Consider the following 25047-nt stretch of genomic DNA (forward strand, 5'->3'; position numbering starts at 1 on the left):
ACTTGTAAGTCTTGAGCAAGAAATTGTCAGACAAGGAAGAGATGAAGATAGAATGAGTAACGGTAGACCTAAATAGCCGGATCCTATGAAGAATGTCAGACAAGTATGGAGGAAGAAGGAAATAGCAGGTCTGAAGAGGGATAGGCCAACTGATCAAGAGTCTGAAGAAGCAGCGGAATGTACAGAAGGGAAAGAAAAATTTACTGGAGAGGAAAAAGGAAGCAAGTTCACGCATTTTGGGCCTTTATTCTCTTAAAACGGCCTAAATGTTGTTAATATGGAAAATTCAGCCTAATCTGAATTGAAGGCTAAAACCAAATCTATCACACCTATTAAAAGAAATCACACTGTTGTGAGAGGAAGTAAAAGGAATTTGATATCTCCAGAAAGGCCCAATACCGTGAATAACTCAGAGATCATCTCTGATAAAGCTATAAAGATTAAAAGCGACAAAGGATCTATTTTCTCCCCAGACTTAACTATTTAGAAAAATGGTCAGCATATAATATCTGATCAAAATTCTCCAACCCCTTCCAATCATCAACTTGACTAGAGAGAATCTTATAATACTATAGACAGCCAAATTTTTGTTCTAGAAACATAATTAAATATAGCTGTTGTCATGGAGTCAAATAACGATTCAACTGGAGTAGATAATGCCAGTCATACCTCTCCAGTAAACTATGAAGACGACATTTTGGATGATGATCTCTTGGATGAAGATTACCAAATTCACGCTCAAAACAATAATCTAGAGGATGATGAATTCAGTGATGAGGATATTGAAGACATAGATGCCTAATTTCATCTAGGTTTACCTAATCCTTTTAATTATTTTATGAATATTATTTATTGGAATTGTAAGGGTACTTATGCTAAAAGCTTTCCTAAATGCATTAAAGAAATAACTGCTACTTATAATACTCAAATTCTTATTCTTTTAGAAACTAGAACTAATGGCTCTAGAGCTGATAATATTGTTAAAAAATTGGGCTTTTCTGATTGGATTTGTGTTGAAGCAACTAGTTTTGTTGGAGGCATTTGGCTTTTATGGAATAATAATATTATTAATATTGATTATATTTATTCTAATGTCCAACTTCTCCATTGCAGGGTCAATTTTAAATCTACTAATAACTATTATATACTTTCTTGTGTTTATGGTAATCTTAATCCTTTTAATTGTGATCTTCTTTGGGATTCTATTAATTCTATTGCTCAAAATAATTTTGAGCCTTAGCTTGTTATTGGAGATTTTAATGCCTATCTTTTCTGTTAAGACAAATTTGATGGTGACAAATTTAATTGGAAATCCATGAAACAATTTTGACAATGCATAAATTCTTCTAATCTTCTTGAATTAAATTTCCATAGAGATAGATTTACTTGGGAGAAAGGTAAATTAAAAGAACATCTGGACTGGACTTTCTGTAATACTGTTTGGAGACTCAAATTTCACCAAACTGATTCCTTCCATCTTCTCAAATTCAGTTTTGACCATCGCCCAATTAGAATCCAACTTACTAGAAAGGAAAACTAGAATCACAAGATTATTCATTTTAGATGTCATGCTGCTTGGACTCTTGAAGACTCTTTTCACCTTCTAGTTAAAGATTCTTGGAGCACAGATGACTGGAATGAAGGAGTCTCAAAATTTACCCCATCTACTCCCCTTTGGAACAAGAATAAAATTGGTAATATATCCTCCAAAAAGAAAAGAATCTTACATCCTCTAGAAGGTATTAACAAGAGTAGAATCTAAAGTGATAATTACTTTCTTAAGAACTAAGAAAAATCTCTATGGGAAGATTACAATTAAGTCCTGTTACAAGAAGAGTTGATTTGGTTCTAAAAATCTAGATATAAGTGGCTAAAATGGGGGGATCAAAATAATAAATTCTTCCATGCTACATCTATTATTAGAAGGAAAAGGAATCAGATTCTCTCACTCCAAGTTGAAGATGACATGAGTTCGAGACCATGATAATTTGAAAAATATAGTTGTTACTTATTTTGATAATCTCTACAAGGACAATCCTGATGTCAAACCCAAGCTTATTGTGATATATGCCTTGACATTATAAAGACACCACTCGCATATTATTGTGATAACTAAAATTTAATAAAACCCCCTACCAAAGCTACTACAACTCAAGAGTTTAAAAATAATTAGTTTAAAAACATTGAGATCTCAAAAAAACCATTTTAAAATATTGTTTGAGCACAAACCATAGTTAAAAATTGATTAAGAGCAAATACAAGAACATGAAAATCAATTCACATCAAAATAAACTAAAACAAGTCATTTTGCCCTTATCTGATCCATCCACTGCGGTGGATTTAAGCGGTTTAAGTATCCACAAGAAACACTTTAAGCCCTCTAACTAATGGTACTGGTGTCACATTCAAACAATTACCCATTTAAAAGATAGACACCTAAATCTAAAATGGTTCGTTTTCATAACAAAACACACTTTATGGTGTCTATCTCACAATACCAAATGCCATTAATTCCAGAGACACCTTGACCACCTCAAATGGACTACACATCACATAACAATTCAATCATAACACCCAATTGAGTAATCACACTCAAAATGACCACCAAATTCCCAATTGACAATAACACAACGGGGCGAATAAAATTCAGCACATCAATCAATTGATCATTTTGACACTCAAAACACTTGAAATATAAATATCACTTGTAAATATAACTTGGCAAAGCACACGCTTAATCTATAACATCAATCTTGGACCAAGATATACACACTTATCACAAAATTCACACAAGTAATATTCAAATAATGTCATGTTCTTAAGTTGGCAATATTTAGTAATAATATTCATTACAAAATCAAAAAGGAGAAAGGGAAGAGCTATACTACAACGCTCTTTACTCTTCAGATGCTCCTTCCTTTCTCTTGCCTATACCGGAGCCCTCGCCTGTAAAGTATAACCACAGGGTGAGATAAACATCTCAGTAACTAATATAACTTATCAAATGTTTATTACCACAAATAACCATGAAAAAGTATCAAAACTATAATAATAATAAGTATACTATAATTATGAGATAAGTGTATCTTTTCATATTAAAACACATAATTTCATACTAGCATGATTGTTTAACCATCGAACCTCCAATACTCATCGACATGAAACCATAAGCTCTCCTGGATCAATCAATTATTGACCTAAGCACACTTTCGGTGGTAGAAATACTCGGTCAAAGGTAATCTAACCTGCCTACGGACTATAGTTTTTTCCTCTTCACACACTTGTGATAGAGGTGTCGTTGACTCCTAATCATACCCTAACAGATACTAGGGAGTTGTCAGACTGCTCGGATGTTCTATGATAACAATCCCATATAATGTTGCACCGGATGTCTCATGGTGTTAGCCCAACTATATAAATTTTTCACTCACATATCTCTACACACACACATTCCCACATATCTCGGGTGAACTCCCACCCCCTATGATCATGCTCTTTCACAATTTTATCACTTTTCATCACATTCCCACACCACAATCTTATATATCAACTAAAATTGATAACCTTTTATAAATTAATTTTTCATACTAAAATCATTTACAATGTCACATTATGCACAAAATTTTCAAAACCACAACTTTATCATTTATAATTACTTCTACACAATTAAAATAGTTAATAAACACAATAAATTATGTAGTTATCTCAACCTGTTTGTCACACAAAAAGGGTTACCGTGGCTTAATGTTAGCTCCAAACGTTTTATATGCATGATATGGCATGAATAACACTCAATCTACACAATAAGTGACAATCGTCAATTATCACTTCAGATAACTTCGAATTCACTAGGTTCTAAGTGCTTAAAATACTCAAATTCCTTTTCTAACAATACCAACCATTCCCACACACTCTAGCCATCCTATTAAACATCCCAACATACCCAATTCATTAATCAATGTCCCACATTGTCTCAAAATCCTCAAATTATACTTAAGGTTCGTCTAAACCCTTACCAAAATTTTCAATCACCACAAAACTCATAAACTTAGGGTTAGAAGCTTGATTTAACATCCTAAGACCTTAAATAAACCAATAAGTTTAGTCTAAACCTAAGAGAATTAAAATCAAAGCCCCTATTACCCTAAATATTCTGATTTTTGCATAAAAGAGGGAGAAGAGAGAATGTACAACTTATCCAATGGTGATTCAAGCTCCAAATGTCCTCAAAGTAACTTAGGGATCATGCCCCAGCAGACGATAAGCTCTTTTCTATCACTCTCTCATTATCTCTCTTTTTCTCTTATGTTTTTGATTTGTTTTTCGCGTATGATAAGTGTAGATTTTGCACGTGTGCCACCGCTCGTCGACACGCCTACCGTGGCGCATGGCACAAAATACCCCATAAAATTTTAAACTCCCTTCCATACTATGGCCTGCTTGAACCTCGACCTAACCCTCTTCTAAGACTATCTAAGGATCCAAAAACCATATTAGTTTCCATAAACCTCGCTAAATAACAATTTATCTAAATTGATCAAATTACTCTTGAAAATACTGATAATTACTAATGAGAAAACTTAAGATATTACACTTATTAGTAATAAAAATTTTCCTACTCTCTCTTCCATTCAACTTCAATCTCTTCACAGAGAGGTGACTGATGAAGAAATTAAGAATGCTACTTTTGAGATTGGGGCGTTTAAAGCTCCAGGTCCTGATGGCATCAACGCTGGCTTCATTCATACCTATTGGAATGATCTAAAGCATAATATTATCAAGCTTGTCAAAAAACTATTCAAGGAACCCAAAACCATTGAGATGATCAATGACACTTTCCTTACTCTTATCCTTAAAATTGATCATCCCACCTCTATGAAAGATTTTTGTCCTATTTCTCTTTGTAATGTAAGCTACAAAATCATCACCAAAATCCTTTCCAATTGTCTTCATGCTTGTATGAATCATCTTATCAGTAAAAACCAATGCAATTTTATTCAAGAGCGTCAAAGCAGTGATAATATCATTATTGCTCAAGAAGTCATCTACACCATAAGAAACAAGACAAGTAAAAAAGGATTCATGGCCCTTAAGATTGATCTTGAAAAGGCCTTTGATGGATTATCATAAAACTTTATTGATGATACTCTCAAATCTATTGGTATAAATAGACATTTCAAAAATTTGATTTATGCTGCCATCTCTACTTCTCATATGCGTGTCCTCTGGAATGATGAACCTACTAAGGAGTTCAAACCTTCTCGTGGAATTAGACAGGGAAATCCTTTTTCTCTTTATCTTTTTATCCTTTGTATTGAACATTTAAGTCACCGTATTAACAGTAGCATTGGAAAAAATGAGTGGAGACCAATTAAAGTAACAATTAATGGTCCACCTATTTCTCACCTTTTCTTTACTGATGATCTTTTGCTTTTTGCAGAATGTTACCTTACACAAGCTGTCATAATCCAACAATGTCTTTCTAAATTCTGTAATGCCTCGGGATAGAAGATAAACACTGAAAAATCTAAACTCTTCTGCTTGAGAAATGTCTATATTAATGGAGTTACACAAATTAGTGGTGAACTAGGGATTCCTCTTATTGGTAATCTTGAAAAATACCTTGGCATCCTTATTATACAAGAAAAGGTGTCCAAAGTCACTTTTGCACCTCTTCTCAATAAGATGAACTCTCGCTTGGTGAACTGGAAGAGTAGATATTTGAACACGGCAGGAAAATTTGTTCTTATCAGATCGGTTCTTTCAGCTCTTCCCAGCTATATTATGCAGACCATGCTCTTACTTGATAATGTTTTGTCTGAATTGGAGAAAATCTCTAGAAATTTTCTTTGGGATTCATCTAATGGAAATAAAAAATCTCATCTCTTATCCTGGGATAGAATTACTATGGATAAGAAAGACGGAGGACTTGGCATTAAGAAACTAAAGAATCATAACATTGTCTTCATCATAAAACTTTGTTGGGACCTCATCAACAAAACTGTCTCTGAGTTCGTACTCTTCGTGACAAATATAAATGTGATAAGCTCAATATTTTGATGGTTGTCAAACCAAACAATTGCTCGTATACTTAGAGTAGTATCTGTAAAGTTTAGGAAAAATTTATGCTCCATGTAGGCTAGAAAATTGGTAAAGAAAATCAAATATCCTTTTAGTATGATAAATAGTCTCTACTTCCTGAACCTCATGTTAAGCATGCTTTTCCTAATGCTGACTCTATTCTTCATGCAAGGGTCTCTGATTTTTGCAACAATACAAGAGGATGGAATTTTGATCTTTTAAGCCATTATTTTAATTCTGATGTGATCAAACGTATCTCTATTGTTCAACCTCCTAATCATCAGGGTGAGGAAGACGTCCTTTTTTGGCAACCTTCTTCAGAAGGTAATTTCTCAATTAAATCCACTTATAAGGTTATGGAGTCCCAAAAAGATAAGCATCACTTTGATTTATGGAGGAAGATTTGGAAATGGCTTACGTATGAAAAAATAAAATACTTTCTATGGAAGGCCACCTTAAATCGTCTCTAACTCAATCTCATCCATACAACTGGAAATTCTACATAGGAACGCACATGTCCTTTTCGTTGTAACTCTCTTGACTCCTCAATCCATATTCTTCGTGACTGTGAAAAAGCTAAAAAGGTTTGGAAAAAACTTGTCAATCATACTAAACTTAACACCTTCTTTTCTCTTAATATACAGGATTGGATTACTTGAAATGCAAGGGTTGAAGCACGAGGCCTAAAGACTAGAAGAACTACATGGCAGAGACTCTTTGCACAAGATTGCTAAAATATTTGGAAAAATATATGCAAAAAGTTATGTTCAGAAGAAGATACAATGAACAATGACATTGCATTCTCCAGCACCCAACAAATAAACAATGACATGAAGCTCCTTTTTAAAGCCTTCTGTTTGAATAGAAGAGATAATACTACTGAGGCTAAATGGAACCCTCCAAAACACAGATTGGTTAGGCTCGACACTGACGGCTCAATCAACAAGAATGGAATTACAGCTTGTGGAGACATTATCAGAGACGACAAAGGGAATTGGATTAAAGGATTTTTCAAGCATCTCGGTTATCAGCCAAACACTTTAGCCAAACTTATGGGAATTCTCGAAGGTCTCAATCTCTGCCGGAATATGAATTTAACTAAAATTAATGTTCACACCAATTCTGTGGCAACATTGTTGCTTATCAATAGAGGATACCGCAGAAGTCATCCATTATCAGGCATCATTAGGAAGATCAAAGAACTCACAATGAGAAACTGGATTGTTACCTTTGACCACGTTTATAGAAAAGTGAATAGATGTGCTGACCTATTAGCTTATCGATTGATGCATGATACTTTCAACATTATGATTTTAGATTTTCCTTCGATAGACTGTAATAGTCTCATGATTTTAGATATGACTAGACTATAGTCCTTTTGCATGGCTTTGCCGTGACCTTGTATTAAAAAAATATCATTTAAGATAGAATAGTTTCTTCTGGCTTTGCTATAGTTCTTTTCCTTTTAATCTTTAACTACACATTTCATCTAATTTTAATCCATAATTTTTTTAAATATTGAGCTGGTAACATTTTTTATTTATATTCCTTCATTCATTTTCTACACCTCAAGAGATAAGATCATTCTTCATTTAAACGTTACACGTGCAAAATATATTCATTTATCACATAATCATCTTCTCATTGTAATTTCCTTTAGAAATATCTAAAATGTAAATAACTCCTTTGATGCTTGTTATAAATAGACACATTTCTTTATACATTGCGTAAAGTTTGATATTTGAGAAATAACTCAACAAGCTAAGTCACACCGCGGTTAACTGCCTGTAAATGACGAGAATTGTTGTGAATTTTATTTTGCATGTTAATAATAATCATGTTATTGCATTTTATTTTTTTAATTACTTAACAGAATTAAATCTTTCTTATCGAGACTAGAGTCTCATAGTTAATTTGAGAATCATCGTCCAAACGAATTACAATTGGGAAATAGGGATCCGTTGAGGGTTGTTTTGAGAGGATAAAAATGACCAATAATAATAATAAATAAATAAAAGCTGGCAAATAGAAGGACACGCTTTTGTAAACTGGTTTTTAGTATTTAATGGACAATGATGACTTTGGTTGTGTAGCTGGCAGAATCACAAACTTGCAAACAAAGCAAAAGTAATATCAAAGATTCTAATAAATATACTTCTGTTTATAGGCAAGAGTGGCAGTTATTTAGTAGAATTGAACAGAAATGTATAAACAATTACGTCCCACTTGGTTTGTGTTTGAGAAAAAATGATGGTTGTTTGGACATTGACTAGAAATCTGACTGATTATTCGGCTTGAATATGGACCCTAAGTTCATCGGACGGACCTAAGGTGGGCTAACCGATAAATGGTCAGACAAACATATGAAAGGATTTATATTTTTTTTCTCGATATTAATTTCATTAAATAAAAAATATTGCAGTTTTGCTGAATATCACAAATATATGAGTGTGCATGGATCAACATCGCCATGGTTGGTTCATATAAATGTACAGAAAAAATGTGTCTAGTTCATGATAGTATGGCCACCCTAAATAGCTAAAAACTTAAAGCATGAGATAATGTAGAATCTTGAAACTTTATTTTTCGAATCTTGATGGACCCTACGGTTCAACCTAATATAGACAAACCTCGAGAAGGAATTTTGAAAAAACAGCGTCCCAGAAGTAGAAGCCGTTGGCTTACCTTGACTTACTCACGAAGATTCATTCAATTACAATTTAATTATTAATTAGTATGGATTTACTATAATATATTGACTGGATTACACTTATCGTGGTCATTTACACGACGCGGATTGAACATGATCTTGTCACGCTTTATCCATATCAGTAACATTAGAAAATACTGACCATCATTGCTTTTGGTAATTGAGTGCCATAAAAATATCTCAAATTAACTTCTTTAAATGAAGGTGATGTGCAAGCCAGGTTGCATATAGAAGTAACTTGATAGCTGTGGTTCGATATCCACCGGAATTATTACTGTTTGAAAAAGCATATATCCAATTAAGAATAAGATATTTTGTTTATCGCGCGACGACTGCGAGTGCGAACCACTTGAATTAATCATCGGCAAACACAATGTTCTGTACTAAATAGTCATCATCAAATAATTAATGCATGAAGAGCTAAAAATTAGACCTTATGTAGTAATAATGATAATAATTAAAACGGGACGTTGCCGTCCTTTTCAGAAGCCTCAGACGTGAGAATTAAAAATACTGGAACCGCGTGAGGAGCCAAGAAAAAGAACCACTTTTTTTTTAATAACATTAAAAAAGCTGGGAAAACATGCACAAGAACGAATATGTGTGTGTATTGGGATGTGGAGGGGACGTTGTTTGGGGGTGGCTGAGGACAAATACACAACCTTGAAAAGTGTCCCGCTTTATTGCGTCATTATTGGATTTTTTTATAGGCTGCCAACTTGCCATGCATATTTTAAATGTGCTCGATGTAATAAAGCAGCAAAGCAGGATGTGACGTGGCGGTAAAATACAAAAAAGTTGCGGCAAATTCGTTTAAGTAAAAAGCCAAAAATAGCACTATACATTGTCCAGTACAGTACTCAATCAGCACTGTGAGGCCTTTTTCTTATCGGTTACCGAGTTAACGTCTTGAGGATCGAAACCATGCTCCTTTCATTTGTGCTCAGATTCAAAACCCAGACTATCGTTATATCTGATAATACACCCTGAGACAAGATTGGTCTGAAATGCCATTTTCGCCGATTCCTCAACTGATCAAAATACGGCAGCCTGTCAACAGGTTCCGGCCATAACTTGAATATGTGAAATATTCAGGCAACAAGGCAGGTGCCAGTCACTGTGTCAAAAGCATGGCACGATGTGGAATGGAGAGCCCCAGAATTGACAGATGGAAAAAAGTGGAATTCGCCTTTCCATCCTCTGCATTTCACAAAAAGCGAATATACTCTTCCGTTCCAGACTCTTTAGGCAGCTAGGCAAGCGTCACATTTGTAAAATCACAGAGAAACAGTAAGTTCGCATGAAGAAAATGAAAGTCAGTACTGTGGGAATTATTGTGGCAACATTGTTTCACTCAGTTTGTTCAAGAGAAAAATACAGTTTTGAAGGAAGGATGAGCGTTGGGAGTAATAATAAATTAATATATATGTGAGGACTTGGAAGGGGACTGAAGTCCAATGCCTTTGTGGCTATGGCTAGGGTATCGGAACTTTCTCTACACGAAATCACGGGACATCGTCCCTAGCAGAATGCAGAAGGATGTAATAAAATTGCCACAGCACAAAAGAGTAACAAGGATTTGGACCCCTACACATTATTAGCATTCGATTCCGCCTCAGATACACATGTCATCAGAAAGCAAATACATGACTATTGACACTTAATGTAATTGCGAGGAACAGATATTGAGGTCTGTGTACTGAATACTAGTAATGAACTTCATTTTTCATTTCAGAAATTGTCACCTTTTCTCCCACTTCCCTTTCTCCTTCTCTTGATTAGAGAATCGAAACTGGTAATGGATTTCATTCTCTGTCAATGATAAACCTGATGCTAAGAGGCAGAAGCCTTTTTTATCTTTCGGTGTTTTCTTCTGGTACACATAAATTTATTATTGTTAAAGGCAATCTTATTTATAATACTGTCATATATTAAATACAAATATATGGGGATTTGAAGCTTAATTTATCATGTGATTTTTTATATTTTTTTTTTTACCTGAAACGGGCCACAGCCCAAACTGTCAATTCGATTGGCTTTTTTGGTACATAACATGACGGGTTTTTGTTAGAGAAAATAAGATTTGAATTACGATATTGGGCATGCGTTTCGAGCCCACTAAGAGCCCAATGGAACTCATCACGGCGTTGTAGGCTTGAAGCCCAGCCCCGAAAACCCCCACACAGTACGCCCTAATCAGTCAAGACTCACAAAACTGAATTCCCTGTCAGAAAAATGTAGGTTAATGAATGATATTTCACTTTTCCCAAAAGAAACAGTGCATCGGCGGGAAAAGTTTGAAGCACTCAGCGACGCCGGTGCGCCTGAACGATCTGCGTCGAGGGAAATTCATCAAGCTGGCTCAGTCGATGCTGTGCCTGCGTGTTATTTCCCATCTCGCCAGGGCTATACTATCTTCTCCGCAAAAAAGTTATCGCTCCTCTTCGTCTTCGACTCTCAATCACTTGCGAAACTCATTCGACAACGACGTCCGAGCTGGTAGCGCGGTTTATCAGCACGCTCTTAAATTCCAGCGACCCGCCATTATTGAGTGGTGCGAACAGCTCGACAATACTGTCAATTTAATTGGCTCCGTCACTCGCAATCCTCAGGTTATTTATCGAAAGACCGGTATTTCTGGCGTGCACACTTCGCTAAGGGTGAAACCTTCCAACGGCTCGTCCTTCTGGTGAGATTTGTTACTCACTAAGCTCGTAAGTTTGGTCAGATTGATGAGCTTGTTCAGCTGGAACTGTTATTCTGCAGGTGTAGATTTATAGCATCGTTTGCGTTTGCTTCCATGAATTGTTCCATGTGAGATCGGGTTCAAACTGGCTTGCGGTTTAACCTTTTTTATAATCTGTGCTTCATTTTCACCTGTTGTTTCTACTTTCTAGCGTTAAATTGTCCCATTCACTTTGCCATAGTTAAATTCTGCAGCTGCAAATTGAAACAATTGTTATTAGCATAAGTCATGGTTTGGCGAATAGTTTGTAATGCAACATTTTTTTTCCCGCTTTGTGACCAGGGTTCTTCTGTTGATGTGGAACGGTGTGGGGGAAATTGCTTCTAAGCATTTAAAACAAAACGATTTTATCTTTGCTTCCGGTCATTTAGAGTCTTACGAAAAGGTTGATGAGAGAGGAAACATCCAATTGTTTTATAAGGTCCATATTTCTTTTGTTTGCATGCCTAATTCATCTGTAATTCCTCGTCTGATTATTCTCGGCTTGAGCTGTTTTAGAACAGAATTTGCTCTTTGTTCTAGTTTTTCTTAGGATTTGATGTAACATAACGTAAACAATTGACAATTCCTTTTTTTCCCCTCTCTGAAGGTAATTGTCAAGGAGTTCAATTTTGTTGCTAAAAGGCCATGTTACGCCGGGCATAAGGTATTAGAATCTGCTAAGGGTATGTTGCTTATTCATGCTTACCCGCTCCCTGCTCTCTCTCTCTCTCTCACACCCCCACAGGGGACGGTTATCCTTTTTGTTTGACAATGCTGCATATTTTTGGACCAAGTAATATGAACATTGAGGCTATATTTTCGACAAACCGAAGTTCTTGGCATGAGCAAGTGGAAGTAATGATTGAAATCTAAAATAGTTCGGATTGGAGCTCCTGGGAAGATATTTCTTATGTAATTTTTATGCGCACATGTACATTTGCAATTTTAAAATCTATTTTCCCCTCACACGAATATTCCTTTATTGGAAAGGGCTTATCTTCCACTTTTGATGAAGTTGGTTTTAATTAAATTGGAATCTTAAAAATCACTGGCTTCGTATAACTTTGACTCATGTTCTTTCTATTTCTTGTGTTTGTCGTGGATGAACGCGTTCTTCTCTAATCCGTCAGAGAAAAGTACTCGCATCCAAGATTATGAAAACCGGCTTCACTTGTGGCAAGTGTTTTTTACCAATCCTCATGAGTGGTGGGATAACAGGAAGCGCAAGTCAAATTCGAAGTTGCCTGACTTTAAGCACAGGGATACTGGCGAAGCTCTGTGGCTGAATCAAGATGACCCTCCGTGGGTTAAAAGACAACTTGAAAAACTTGATTCAGAAATTGCGGAAGGACTTCTAGGTTCTTGTTCTAGAGTCACTACTTGGGTTTACCATGATTAGCAAAGCAAAAAACGCAATGAAAGAATACGATTATGGTCTTGGGGCATGGTTTTGTGCTTATGACTACCATTTGGAAAGGCATTAGACCGAGAGCCCTATCATAATTTTTGCTCCAGGGGAAGGGTATAAGAGAAGGGAAATCATTTTATCATTGTTGTAACAGGAATCGGGGAAGCTTGTAAGACAAGCTTTTGTCTGTACATATAACCATATGTAAGTCACAGGAGAGGAGTCAGTGTAAGATATCGTTGTAGAATCCTAAATACCAATTGAAATGTAAATTTTCTCTCTTTTTTCGTTTTTGTTCCATTAGGAGGCTCTGAACTTTTAATTTCTATTTCCATGACCTCACCTCACCTTGTAGTTTAATGTTTTACCGGGATTAACTTTGCTATGGCAGTTTCGCCATATGCATGAAGTAAGCTGTCATAGACTAAGTAAAGCATCGTCTGAGTGCCTTGGAACAAAAATATGCATCCCTCAATGACATAAACCAAACGTTATTTTTTGATTGAACTATGCGCGTACATTGCTATCAGACTTGAATCCATTCATGAAATTGCAACAAAGATTGCGTATGAAAGTGGCAGCTTTTTACGATGTCATCGTGCAAGGAGGCGGAAGAAAAAGCACAAAATGGGGGGATATCAAAGAAATCTGGTGGGTATATACTCATTTATCCTTAGAGGAAGACTGTAAAACTCGTCATTTCTAACATCGCCCTTCCTGTTCTGGAAAGGCACCCACCATGGCACTCCTCTATCGTTAGCTGCATGTTTTGCCTCCAGAGTGTTGTCAACAAGCGTTCCAACAATTATTGCCACAGCAGGGGATGAAGAGAATATGGTGTTCAAAATGTCATTGAACTGGTGTCAAAATTAACTACATCAGATAACTTGACCAATAACCATAAAGACCTAAATAATCACTTTGGAACGAAGAAAAGTTCGCTTACCCATCCACCAGCTGTTCTAACTGGACCGTGACCATCTGGTGCTGTATTGGTGACAAAATATTGGGGTATGGAAATCCCCAGAAACAAGGTTAGCCCTAAAACATAGAGATTTCTCATTGAGTTGTTATTCGCAAATTGTATGAATGAAATCCCAACAGCAGCTGCCAGAAGAATCAAAACACAGAAAGTTAATGTCATGTAGATAACTAGCAGTCTGTATTCTAAAACTATGGATAAATAATAGCAAAATCACCTACCCACAATGGCAAATAAAATACAGTATATGGCAGCAAATATTGGCAAGGGAATTGATGCAAAAAAGGCTCCAAATTTCCCTGAACGTTTGGGGACATGGCGAGTCAATTATCGAGAAAAAAATAAATGCATGACTGAAATGAAATTCCCTTCAACTAAGTCGAGGTACATAGTATACCAAAAATAGAGAAGAATATCATGAAACCACATGAAATCTGCACTACTCTTCTGCTCCCTATATGAGTTAGTCCTAGCAGGCCAACATTCTCCCTGTAGCATCAATTGTATCAATCAGTATAGTGACAAGAATAGGAAGATAGTAAAATCAAGTTGTGATACAATTCTCGGGACTCTTCTTTCTTACACAGACGCAGTAGTACCAACAGCAGCACCAAAAATGCCCTCGAGCAGCATGCCAATGCCCTGTACATAGGACTAGGAGGTCAGAAACAACAGGTTGGATTATATATTCTCTATATAAGCGTATGAGAATAATTCTTCACTTGCAGCCCAATACTTCGGCTGAGCACATGTGCAGGAGGGGGTGTTGCACCAGAAATCCTGGCCGCTGCAAAGAAAGTTCCAGTTGACTGCATCAAAGTATTCAAAATTTCTTCAGAAAAGGAAACTCCAAACCAGTTTCATCCATTTTAACGCATTGTCTGGGAAGATAAGAATAACATAAAGACCATGGTTTTAAGGAATAGTTGTTCGACCTCTGCGGAGGTGACAAGTGCAGCCCCCATCATCCCAAAGACATGGCTTGCTCTGAATATGGGGGTACCCCACTGAAACGGATAAGGAATTTTGATCCTAGAATAACATGTACTTTAATACCAGTTTCCAAGGAAAAAGAAAGAAAGAAAAGGGGGCATTGAAGTTCAGACGAATGGATAAAGGTTGTAGAATCTGAGCATACCAAGGAGCGGAAGAAAGGAGGTAGGAGCGATCTGTACGGCAACTCTCTTGGGTTCGTACTTTAGTAGTAGAGTAAGCACCAGACACAGTGAGGACAGCTGCAAAAGCCCAGATAATGCCAATGCAGAGAAGTAAAGCGAACCTCTCAAGCACATGATGTGTGGTATCGTGAATGCGCTTCAAATACTGTGTGGTACCGTAAAAAAGGTGTTGTCATGTAAAAGGCAGAGGACTATGAAACTCTAATATACTGTTTCAGATAAGGCTTAGAATTGAACCTGCTGCGTTATGATCAGTAGAATAAGCATTGGAAGTCCAATCTCCACGCAATTTGCGAGCTGTGTGTAGAACAAGAAATGTTATTTAATGAACTTCTTTGCCCTTTTATTTTATTGTTCCAATTAACCAAGTATCCTTTCAATCTTGAAAGTGGACTAGGGTTATTTACCATTGGGAAGCCCCTCATGAACAGACCAAGACCGACCACGCAAACCACTGGTACAATGACTATGGGACTAAAGTACCTGATAAAAAAAGATGGAAAAACTAAAGTTCTGAGTAACTGTTAATTGATCCGGCTTTACACGTAGACCATGGATTACATGAATTACCTTGTTAAATTACCCCATACTTTACTATAGCCAAGGAAGATGTTGATGAAAGAAGAAACAATGAGGGACCCTTGGATTGTTCTAATTGTGTAGGTAAACCTCTACAAGCAACAGTATCATAACGTTTTAGAATTTGTTATCCTCGAGTTTGATAAACTTGGTGAGAACGTGCTTTAGTTCAGAGTCGAGATGTTTTAAGTACACAAACCTCGTGCTCAGTTTCGAATACGTGGTCGGTGAAATTATTTAGGATAGACATGATGGGGAGTGTGAAAGCGAGAGATCCACGCATCACTGTAGGAAGTCTTGACCCGATCAAGGTCTGAAGCAGTGTGTTCAGTCCAGACATAAACAACAACGTTTGAATCACACGAGCTTTGTCACCCTGCTCAACAACACCCGACACTTGTAAGATCTACAATGAATCTAAGATGTGTCGGAGCTTAACATGAATTACATCACAAAGTGAACGTACGTGGTTTCCGCCCATTTGAGGTACGATGGTGGTGGCAATCAGAACCGTCGTTCCAAGCATTACGATGTAGTGTTGGAAAGCCAGCAAAACCGCCTCCGCTGCCAATTAGTCACGAAGGACAAGGGATAATGATAAATTGAGGACTTTGTTTGATATCGGTTTAGATGACTTTTGTATGTCAACACTTATAATTCCATTAAATGAAAAATATAACTTCTCACAGAATCAAAGGCAACAAAAAGCCATTTGCAACTAGCTCCTTTAACAAGTTGGGTGTATGAAAAGGAAATATTCACAAGAAGATCCCTTCTCAGCCTCTAATGAAGATAGAGACATATAATGATCATTCATTTACAGATACTAAACTATTTAGAAGAAGCCTCTTGACATTCCATCTCTAAATGCTTTTAATGACTTTTTTTCAAGCTTTTAGGCGTAAGCAGGGGATATTTGTTAAAAAAGTGACTGAGAAAATCAAAGCAGAGAAGGGGAGAATGGAAGGGAGATACTGACGCCATGAAGGATTTGAATGAATGCAGTAGTCAAGCTGATGGAGTTGCTCGGCTGGTGTCCAAGTGGGTCCCCTTGAAAGAGCAAGATTAGGCGGTGGTGGTCTTGGCAGAGGTGCTTGTACCGGTGGTGGTGGCTGGTGGTTCTCCGTCTCCCCCATTTTCTAGCTTATTCCCTGTACTTGGCTCGTTCTTCACTTCTGATCTGCTTTTCACACGTTGCCTATGGTGCGGGGACCAGACAGGTTCTCCGATTCTTGTTTATTTCCGAGGGGCCAGAGGGAGTGTTGAAAAGTAGACTTGCGGAAACAACTTGAAACTAGAAGCAAGCTTGAATGGCGCTTCTATAAGCCAAAGGAAATGAATGAATCAAAAGGTAAGTCCGGTATTGTCTGCTATATTCATGTCATTGAAGTCATACGAGAGAAAGTTTGCTTGTTCACGTATGATACAACGAAGGAGCCTGAGAAAGAGGGAAGAAATGAGAGGCAAGATCATGTGACATGGTTATGGCCAAGATGCGAGGGGTTAAAGAAGATGGGCTACAAAGTTCGAGGAGGTCAAAGTTACGCTGCTAGTCGCAAGTCCGTACATCCTGGCCTTTGATATCTTTCTTTCACCCCTCTCGTTCCATACCGTTATGTTAGTGAAAAATTAGTCGTTTTTACTGGACTCAACCTTTCATAGCATCTTTTCTTTTAATCAAATCAGCGCCTTGTCTTCTATGATATGTGAATTAGTATGACCATTTTCCTTTGTTAGTGTTTCACTTGGACCCACTTTTCCAGACGAGGCTTGCAATCATTAAATAATCAAATGCCTGGTCACTTCTACTAACATTTTATCATCTAAGTGTACGGGGAAAAAAAAAAACACACACACACACACACACACGTACATAGAGAGGGATCCATTGCCATGAAAAGGAAAAGAAAGATTTAAAATCTCGCGCCAGCATGTGAAAGCCACATGATTGTTGGAGACTATAAAATCGCCCCATCATGTTATATTTGTTTATAGATTATAATAATGAATACCGACAGTTTTTTTTTTTGGGCCAAAGAATAATAACGCGTTAATTACACAAGTCTAGTAACAAAAGGTTGCCGTTGCCGTTGCCGTTGCCGTCGGCAGCGCTGCAGTGCACCGACCACACATCTTTAAGCTTCATCGTCTGGTTTATCTATTAACTATTAAGCATGCAACTATTCACTTGGAAAACAGGCCACTTGAGAGATAATGTTAAGCCTTGAACCATGTGCCTCTGAATTAATCCATATGCAATGGCCCCTGTTCAAGAAATTTATACATTTCATTTTTGACGAAGTTTTCCATGATATATATATATATATATCCTTTGTACTGTATATGAAGACCAAAAAATATTAATTTTTTAAAAAACTTATATTTTAGGTTATTAAAACACCCAACAAATACTTTATATTTGAGGCTGATGGAAGAGTATTTTCTTTTGGTTTACAAGATTGTGGTCGTCTTGAATCGGATCAATGCACATCTGAAAATTTGGGATCCTACCATTCTATCACTTGGTCTATTTCACCTTTATTTTACTAAGTTGTACAGCTGACGATTTTGCAAATAGCTGGTACTTTTATGCTTGTGTTTTTATCACATTCGTGCTTTTACCCGAATCCGTCATATTTAACCATATTACGGCAGCACTATCGTTGTGCTGCTTGCTATTTCACTTGGATAAACTACCTCATTTCATGTTTCCTCATTCACTGGGCTGAGGATTTAATTTCAGCGGCGTTGAGAACTTCATTTTTATCTTTTTGAAAAATTCTTAGAGAAATTTGATACACTAATCATCTATAAATTATCCAATAAAAACATGACATTCAGATGTCATTAAATATAAATTAATACATTAATAATAGCATAGAAACAAAAGGAAAAAAATTAAATAGGCATTATATTATAAAAATAAACTCATTAAAAATAATGACATAATATTTTATTTAATTAAATTGGCATAATTTTATTTCTTTTTTCTTAAAAAAAAAAAAAGAAACGGTTCATATCTCATGTTTTGTCTGGCGTTGTTACCAATTCACACCCCATTTACGTTTTGATTCCGTCAATGACTTAAAAACCACATAGGGAATTTTGTCTGTTATAGCTTTTCCTCACGCTTGTTTCATTTTGATAATCAAATTTCATTCCCCCCGCTTCTTGGTCATTATTCGTAACGTTAACGTATTCTTGCTATACATTTTCATAATTCTTCGTATCATAAACTTCGTCAGCTATAGTTTGCTTTCACTTCACCGCACTTGTCGTGCCTAATCCGTTATTTGATTTATGGGAGTTGGTTATTATATGACGGTCTAAATATACTAATTTTAGTCAGTCAGTTTGCATAGTTTTCAAATGGCATCCTTCAATTAAATCATACTATTCAATACAGCAAATCACTTTTTAATATAATAAATATGGTTAATCTCAAACTTTTTTTTTTTTTCCTCGCTGCACTTTTCTCGTATGCACCCATTAAAGTTTACTCCTATTTAGTACAAGTACAAAGCATAGGTGGTCTCTCAGATTACACAGGAGATAATTTGCTTAGACAACACAAACAACATGTCAACCCAATTCAGCCAGCAAGAGGATGGAGCACCTTTCCAACAAACAGCAGCGTTCCAGTCATATCTTCTCTAACAACAAAGAGGAAAGGGTGGTCTGCTACAAAGTCTATCTTAGATGGCAAGCCCCTCAATTTTATTACAGCAGCACTAGCTGCAGCAGCTTCAGTGCCTTCTTCGTTGACTTCAATGAAAGCCTTATGGAATATGCTGGAAACATGCAAGTTCTGACCAACTAAAGAATCCACCATTTCTGTCAATTCTCCCCCAGAGAAAGGCAATGTTACCACCCCCAGTTCCTTCAGCGCGTTGGATATTTCAACCCCATAAGAAATCTTAAATTTTGGGATCCTAAAGTCACCCACTTCCTCTTGGGTTTGAGGAATATGACGTTCCAAGAACCCAGATTGTGAACCCAACTTCTCAATCAAAGCTGGCAGCCCGTCATTTGCATCTGGAAGAAGGAAATACATGGTGAAACGACGTTTATCTTCACCTTGCTTGTAAGGAAGACCAAGGACTTTGAACCCATCACATGCTCTAATAAACTGTTTTTTCTTGCTGGTCATGAAGGGAGCCTTCACTAAGCCCCCGCTCCCAAGGTGAAAGTCATATTCTTTGGTTGCTGATGCATCAAACTTATCATTCCAGGCTCCTTTAAAGTATAATGCATTAGCGAAAACGAGTCTGGTAGAGTTGTCAAGAGATCCCATAGGAAGAACCTCTTTAATAAGGCCACTCGTCTCCTTTTCTGCCCAAGCATTAATTTCTTGGGTCACTTGAACAGCCTATATAAATCATAACAATCACTTTATCACTTAATTATATTCAAATACTTAAAGTATAACAAAATTGTTGTGCTTGGTTCCCTTAAATTCCTTGCTTATATTAGATAATTACTAATAGTTTACATCAGGAGCAGAAAACACACTTTAGAAGAGGGTAGCAACTAGACATGCAAATGAAATAGGTTTTTTGCCATGCTTTAGAAGCATTAGTATCAAGTTAGTTGCCTTTTATCAAATTGCAAGAAATTTTGGGATTAGTTCACAAGTGCCACAAACTTTCTATGATAAGGAACAAGGCAATCATGTAACATCTCATTTAAAAACTATTTGGATTGATCACGCCTTTAAAAAGAATATAGATAGATGACATGTAAATCAATTAAAAAAACTACTTTACACCCTGAAATATTTACTCTGTGAAGATGAGAACTGGAAAAATGATTTGTGTGTGTGGAAAAAAGCTATGGAGAGAGATTGTAAGGGGTGCAAGGACTCAATTACTCAAAATTTCCTCACACAACAAAATCTGATGATGTTCTCTAAAACAGTTGTTAAAACAACATACGCAAACCACAAGCTACAAGTTGATTCCCAAATAATGTATGTTCCAAGCAATACGGGTAGATTAATATAAAAGCCCTGTCGTATCACTCAGTGTTTTCAACTCACATAATCTAGTTTCACTTACAATAACATGCATTAAGAATCTAATTCTTCTTTCCTAGTTTTACCAGATTTTTTCCCTTTCAAAAAAAAAAAAAAAAAAAATCTCCCAATTGCATGCCAATTGAAAAAATTGAAGCTAAATTAAGAAACTGCAAACAAAATAATCAAAAAGATTCAAAATTACATTCACAAGCATGATTGTACCTTGGTTTGGAAGTCCGCTTGAGACAAAGCAGCTTTATAATCAGAGTCAACAATCTGTTTGAAAGAAGGCTTGAGAGAAAGAGATTGATCGAGCCAGAGACCATTAGCAAAACACAAGCAGGGGCCACCACTGAGACTACCATCAGCGAAGACAACGGCGATGAGCTGAGAGGCAAAGGAGTTGAGATGATCTGTGGAGTTACACTTGAGGAAGGAGAGAAGTTGATCAAGTGTGGAACCCTTGGAACCAGCAGCCATGAGGCTAAGCACCACGTGGATGGACAAGGGTGAAAGCACCAAGTTATTGTCCTCGTCTCCCTTCAACAATAGATGCTTTGCAAAGCTCAATGAGACATCCGTTTGATTACTGATTGCTTCTCGCAAGTCCATTGTCCTCGAGTTGATTGCGATCTGCACAATGCTTCTCAAGTTGCCAATTTGCTCCTTTGTAATTTAGAACTTCCAAGCTTCCTTCAAAAGAAACTTTGCAATTAACTTCAACCAAAGTATTGTTAAAAGTTAGTTTAGTTAGAAGATTCTTTAATTAAAATATGATAATTATAAAAATATAAGTATAATAAACACGCTGATGGGCTTTGACAGGTGTGCCTACATGGCTATTTATGTGTTGGGGAGAAATGAATTTTTCTTGTTTGTTTTCTTTCAGCTTTCTGTGCGGATTGTGTCTATCGGCAATATGTTAGTTTTAGGATTAGAATGCTTAAAGTGGGTTTTGACGGCCGTAAGAGAAAGCCTAATATTTCACATAGAACTCCTTTCCAGATATAATCAACAAAATACAATGTTAATTCAAAGTTCAATTATCAATTCTGATTGAATTAATTGTGATTACATTAATATATTTTAAGTGACATATATTGAAAACAAAAAAGACATTCATCTATAATCAGAAAAAGCATAGCGTCAGTTGCAAAACATAACGAATATAATCATATGGCAATACCAAGTCCCGCTAAATAAGCTTTGGAACAACCATGAAGTAGCCCAGAAAGAGTAACCAATAAAACCATCTTACTTAGCTCATTAATCGCAATCTTCACCAATGATTAGTTTCCATCAACAATTCTTAAGATATATAAATAAATAAACAGATACTAATTATCATTATCACATATTGTGACCAACTACAGTAGCTGTTTAAACAAGTTATAATCCAAGTTATGGTAAATTCATGGAAAAAACAAGATATGGAACATCCGCACTCTATGATCTAAGGGAAAAGACATGGTCAGTAGGACCAGCTAAATCAAGTAAAGATTATTCAAGCCGAAACGAAAGGAAGTTAACATTCTTAAGTTGAAAAGCTTGCAGTCTGATCATACCGACTAGCAGTTGGGTGCCTACCTATAATACACTGAAATGACTCAATGATGACCACGGAAGACGCCGGCGAAGGAGAGATTTAACCACGGCGACGATTGGAGAGCAGGAGACCGAAGGTATTGGGGGTGCTGTTCGGGAAAGAGCTGGGGACGCCGAAGACGGATCGTGCCCATCTCTACATATACTTAATCTAACGGTGTGCATTTTTTTTTTTTGGTATAATCTAACGGTTTTATTTTTTCATTTGTTTTCATAAACTTTAGTTTTTTTTTTCTTTTTGCCGACATAACTTTTTGTTCGTCTTAGAAAATCACAACAATTTCCTTAAGTGATAAAAGGCTTTTATGATTATTAATCAGAAATGTTAGGTTTCTTATGGATACTGACTACTTCCAGCGGATCAGTTTAACAGTGTACATTGCACTGGACCCTAATCTTTTTTTTTTTTTTCTTGGCCCTAAATGACCGTAAACTATTTTTTAAGCCATAAAAGACTTTAATGATTGTTTATATATTGTTAGATTTTGTTGTTACGTTCTTTATTAACTCCTTCATGAAAGCTTAAAACCCATACTTTCTTAATTTATATTTTTTAAAACAATAATATAACCAGGTCTTAGATTTTTTTTTTTAAACTATCTACTGCTCAACTATTTCATGGAAAATTAATATTTTTAATCTTGAATATGATTTAAAAATTTAAAATAATTTCTAATAAATTAGAGAAGTCCCATTTATTTAAATGAAACCTCAATATGAGTCAGATTATTCAAAGCTTGCTAGTAATATAGCTCTTCACTTTAAGGGTGGAGTATAATACACTCATTTTATCGTTTTCTTTGCCGATCAGTTTTCTTCTAAAACATTTAATATCATTTTCTAAATCTGACTAATTAACGATTCATTGATTTTTTTTTTATTCATGGCCAGGGCAAGCGCTGTGCAGAATCGCATTAAAATATCTCTTCACTTTAAGGGTGGAGTATAATAAATTCTATGAAAAATATTAGTGAGATGAGCATGTGGTGCTAGTCAATCAATATATCTATTTGTTTCTTTAAAGATAAAATTAAAAATAACAAATAACGATTCAGTCACGTGTAATTTGATCTCTAAGAAGGTGATAGAGGGGATAGATCCAGTGATTTGTTTTATTCAACATGCTTCTTGATTCAATTTTTCATTCCTTGATTGGGATGGAATATCAATTTTTTTTTGTTATACTTTGGATAATTTGTATCATAACATCATATACTACGAATAATCGTGGCATGGGAATGATTCATCATATTTTTTTTATCAATACTACTTGCCCACGAAATATGGTGCAATAACAGGTTCAAAGAGCAATAATTATCAATAAAAGTTAATCTGATAGATAAATATTTAATCCATAATCTAGTTGTAAGTTTTCCTTTGAGTTTAAAGACATATTATGTTCCTGTTGAATTTTAAAATTCAATTTACCTAATTTTTTTATATAAAAAAGAGCAATAATTGTGATGTGCAACAGATCTGGAATATGCCAAAAACCCTATTTTCAGGCTTTCAGCCAAGTCGCAAGACAAATGCATGCCTTTCTAACAATTAACAAACCTCAACATACATATATTTTAGTCTTTCATGTTTTTTCTGCTTTGAAATTGGCCAATGTTTTTCACTTCACGTTCCATATGGCTGCGACTGTGACTAAACTTTTGGTGCTATATATTACTCCCTCGAACACTTCTTGTTTATGTTATCTCTTGACCTGTACATTATCTAAGACTTGTTATAAGTCGGAGTTTCTTTGAAATACTTTATTGTTTGTATTTTAAAATGAACTCTTGTTTGAATTAGTCCATGAATTATCTAAACGAGTATTGAAACTGTTTATTTAATCCGCAACTTGAAATTTGTTTTTAAAAATTTCATTTTCTAAATTTCTGATTAGATCCCTTGCTATACAATTTATCCCTTTTCTTTTGATCAAATAAACTTAATTTTTACGTGTAAATTAAATTTTGGCATTCATAACGCATCTTTCCTTCCTTGTAATGTTTATGTTTGCAAACATGCATTTCATTTATTTAATTTTGCAAGTATTATTGAGATAATTTTTTACAAGTATTTCATATGTGCTGTACTCTAAAACAAGTAATGAAAGGTGGAGTTATGGATAGCTGTGAAGTTTGAATTTTCTTCATGTAATAAAAAGAAAATGAAGCAAGTCAATCAATAAAAATTGATTCAATTGATAAAGATTTAATTTATAAACTAGCATGATGGGTTCACATATCCCAATAAACTAGAAAAAGCATCTCTATCCAAAGCAATCCACCCAAACCACAGAAGGCAGCTAGCCAGTCTGTAAGGGCTGAATCTCTGTCAGTTCTGTAACTCTTTGACATGATAATCAAAATTTTTGGCCTGTTAACTTTTAAAGTAAACAAACCGATTCCCTCTCCCTGTTAAAATCGGAACCATTCAGTATCTGATTCTCCTTGTTTCCTTTTGTGTGCTTTCAAAGTGGGAAGAGGTTAAGACCTGATAGTACGTATTCTTTTCCTTGTTCTTTGATCTAGTGGCACTCTCTCCTACATGAAGAAATGCTGCTTATGTGAAGTTCTTGGTGTAAGTACCTCTTAAGCAAGCCAACGACTCTGGCAACAAATTTCCTTTTATATTATTGTTAATTGCTAAACATGCAAAGAGTGTGCCAAGTCAATCAAGTGTGCGTAAATATTGATTAATTAATGTCCCTTGGTTGTTTCATAGACTATCATGTCATCATTATCTTCGTCACCTTCTTATTATTT

General features: G+C 35.8%; 3 protein-coding genes across 6 annotated transcripts; 1 reads left to right on the forward strand and 2 right to left on the reverse strand.

Moving 5' to 3' along the window:
- The first annotated feature begins 11027 nt into the window (after positions 1-11027).
- Positions 11028-13215, forward strand: LOC129318053 (protein OSB1, mitochondrial-like). 2 transcript variants are annotated; one of them, XM_054962562.1, is made up of 4 exons: positions 11028-11480; positions 11820-11958; positions 12127-12202; positions 12650-13215. In XM_054962562.1, exons 1-4 carry the CDS (start codon positions 11041-11043, stop codon positions 12916-12918), a joined length of 924 nt encoding a protein of 307 aa, XP_054818537.1. In that variant the 5' UTR covers positions 11028-11040; the 3' UTR covers positions 12919-13215. The 2 variants fall into 2 exon arrangements, with proteins under 2 accessions (XP_054818537.1, XP_054818538.1); XM_054962563.1 differs by having other exon boundaries at positions 12127-12183.
- A 187-nt stretch (positions 13216-13402) lies between these two features.
- LOC129318050 (nucleobase-ascorbate transporter 3) lies at positions 13403-17237 on the reverse strand. The gene is made up of 14 exons (XM_054962557.1): positions 16646-17237; positions 16133-16230; positions 15866-16042; positions 15658-15758; positions 15495-15570; positions 15325-15384; positions 15048-15232; positions 14845-14941; positions 14632-14718; positions 14493-14551; positions 14307-14398; positions 14131-14208; positions 13874-14034; positions 13403-13784 (listed from the first exon to the last, which is right to left on the reverse strand). Exons 1-14 carry the CDS (start codon positions 16800-16802, stop codon positions 13566-13568), a joined length of 1647 nt encoding a protein of 548 aa, XP_054818532.1. The 5' UTR covers positions 16803-17237; the 3' UTR covers positions 13403-13565.
- A 1788-nt stretch (positions 17238-19025) lies between these two features.
- Positions 19026-22404, reverse strand: LOC129318052 (serpin-ZX-like). Of its 3 annotated transcripts, none has more exons than XM_054962559.1 (3): positions 22271-22404; positions 20906-21376; positions 19026-20035 (listed from the first exon to the last, which is right to left on the reverse strand). In XM_054962559.1, the coding sequence occupies exons 2-3, from the start codon at positions 21293-21295 to the stop codon at positions 19259-19261; spliced, it is 1167 nt and encodes a 388-aa protein (XP_054818534.1). In that variant the 5' UTR covers positions 21296-21376; positions 22271-22404; the 3' UTR covers positions 19026-19258. The 3 variants fall into 3 exon arrangements, with proteins under 3 accessions (XP_054818534.1, XP_054818536.1, XP_054818535.1); XM_054962561.1 differs by having other exon boundaries at positions 20906-21372; positions 22271-22390; XM_054962560.1 differs by having other exon boundaries at positions 22249-22384.
- Between the last annotated feature and the right edge of the window lie 2643 nt (positions 22405-25047).

Source organism: Prosopis cineraria, unplaced genomic scaffold (genome assembly GCF_029017545.1).
Source record: "Prosopis cineraria cultivar Desert tree isolate PC_DT_omini unplaced genomic scaffold, ASM2901754v1 PC8, whole genome shotgun sequence".
NCBI classification, from domain to species: domain Eukaryota; kingdom Viridiplantae; phylum Streptophyta; class Magnoliopsida; order Fabales; family Fabaceae; genus Prosopis; species Prosopis cineraria.

Excerpts from the sequence above, each read along its gene's own strand:
- LOC129318053 (XM_054962562.1), top strand. The coding sequence starts at position 11,041 with ATGATATTTCACTTTTCCCAAAAGAAACAGTGCATCGGCGGGAAAAGT. Across the intron at positions 11,481-11,819 it reads TCCAACGGCTCGTCCTTCTG|GGTTCTTCTGTTGATGTGGA; the intron begins GTGAGATTTGTT and ends CTTTGTGACCAG. Across the intron at positions 11,959-12,126 it reads ACATCCAATTGTTTTATAAG|GTAATTGTCAAGGAGTTCAA; the intron begins GTCCATATTTCT and ends CCCTCTCTGAAG.
- LOC129318050 (XM_054962557.1), bottom strand. The coding sequence starts at position 16,802 with ATGGGGGAGACGGAGAACCACCAGCCACCACCACCGGTACAAGCACCT. Across the intron at positions 15,233-15,324 it reads TACTGATCATAACGCAGCAG|TATTTGAAGCGCATTCACGA; the intron begins GTTCAATTCTAA and ends GGTACCACACAG. Across the intron at positions 13,785-13,873 it reads TTAGAACAGCTGGTGGATGG|TTCAATGACATTTTGAACAC; the intron begins GTAAGCGAACTT and ends TTTTGACACCAG.
- LOC129318052 (XM_054962559.1), bottom strand. The coding sequence starts at position 21,295 with ATGGACTTGCGAGAAGCAATCAGTAATCAAACGGATGTCTCATTGAGC. Across the intron at positions 20,036-20,905 it reads AAGCGGACTTCCAAACCAAG|GCTGTTCAAGTGACCCAAGA; the intron begins GTACAATCATGC and ends TGATTTATATAG.